Consider the following 1,288-nt stretch of genomic DNA (forward strand, 5'->3'; position numbering starts at 1 on the left):
ACTTTGCTACCTCTGTCCCCCACAGCCCCGGTGCCCCCCCGGCATAGCCACCACCCTCACCCCCCCACCCACGGGCAACCCAGTGTCCCTGCTCGGGGTGGCACGTGGGGCAGAGGGGCGTCAGGTCAGGGTACCCACGGGGACACGGGTGGGCACTGCCCCCGTCCCCAGCGCCTCATGACTGGGAAGGGGGATCCTGCCGCCTCTCCACTGTGCGCCCCACCCCTGTGTAAATACAGAGATTTTTATATTAATTTAATAAAAGGACTTTATAAACAGAGCCAGAGTGCGGAGGGGCCAGAGGTGGGGAGGGGGCACAGCCGGCGGGCACTGGCCAAGCCTCATCACAGCACCAGGGCTGGCATCGCTTGGGGCGAGAAGCCTTTCTTTACCCAGTGCCGGTTCACAGCGTGGCCTCGCTGCGGTACAGCGGCTGCGGAGGCTCTCCAGGGCGGGTGCCGGCACGGCGTCGGGCGGTGATGACCAGCGTGCCAGCCTCGGTGAGGGCGCAGCTCACTGACAGTGGGTCCGTGTCCTCGGGCAGCCGACACTTGTGGGTGAAGGTGTCGCAGACGGTGCCATCCTCGGCCACCTGCGGGGAGGCAGCGCCGGCACGGTGGGGCACGGCATGGCACAGCACGGCACGGCGCAGCAGCACATGGCACAGTCCCAGTTACCCCAGTGCTAGTAATGGGGCAGCTCCCAGTCGCCCCAGCTCCAGCAGGGAGCTCAACAGGGCAGTTCCCAGTTACCCAGCGCCTCAGGGTCAATTCCCAGTTACCCCATTGCCAGCAGAGAGCAGCTCCTAGTTGTCTCAGACCTGGGGGTGGGGTAATTTCCAGTTACCCCAGTGCCAGCAGGGACTGTTCCCAATTGCCCCCCACCAGCAGAGAATGCAATGGGGCAGGAGTTCCCAGTTGCCCCATTCTCAGTGAGGACAGCTCCCAGTTACCCCAGTGCCAGCAAGGGCCGTTCCCAGTTACCACCCCCCCTGCAGGAGGGGGTGCCGTGGGGCAGAACCCCCACTGCTCCATGGCGGGGAGGGGACGAAGCGGTATGGTGCCCCCCAGGGTCCCTCACCTTCTCGGCCTGGATGGCGACGTGGCAGTTGGAGGTGGTCACCACGATGTCGGGGGGCTCGAACTGGCTGACGTCAGCCACCACCTGGTAGGTGTCACCCTGGGCACGCACCCAGGTGCCCAGGCTGCAGGGGCACATGGCGCCTGGGGACCCTGCGGGCATTGGGGGGCTGCTGGGCATGGGGGCATAGGGGCACGGTGCCTGGGGG

General features: G+C 66.1%; 2 protein-coding genes across 2 annotated transcripts in view; one reads left to right on the plus strand and one right to left on the minus strand.

The window, feature by feature from the left end:
- The window catches only part of CLCN2 (chloride voltage-gated channel 2), a 7,889-nt gene extending 7,708 nt beyond the window's left edge, over positions 1–181 (plus strand). Inside the window, 1 exon segment of the mRNA XM_019474310.1 lies at positions 26–181. Within this exon segment, the coding sequence (XP_019329855.1) occupies positions 26–181 (156 nt within the window).
- A 222-nt stretch (positions 182–403) lies between these two features.
- Positions 404–1,288, minus strand: part of LOC103906205 (heat shock protein beta-7-like) — a 1,778-nt gene continuing 893 nt past the window's right edge. Inside the window, exons 2-3 of the mRNA XM_009288073.1 lie at positions 1,081–1,232; positions 404–592 (exon numbers count right to left, since the gene is read on the minus strand). Of these exons, the coding sequence (XP_009286348.1) occupies positions 404–592; positions 1,081–1,232 (341 nt within the window). The remainder of the gene's footprint in view (positions 593–1,080; positions 1,233–1,288) is intronic.

The sequence above is a fragment of the Aptenodytes forsteri genome, unplaced genomic scaffold (genome assembly GCF_000699145.1).
Source record: "Aptenodytes forsteri isolate BGI_AS27 unplaced genomic scaffold, ASM69914v1 Scaffold72, whole genome shotgun sequence".
Classification (NCBI taxonomy): Eukaryota; Metazoa; Chordata; class Aves; order Sphenisciformes; family Spheniscidae; genus Aptenodytes; species Aptenodytes forsteri.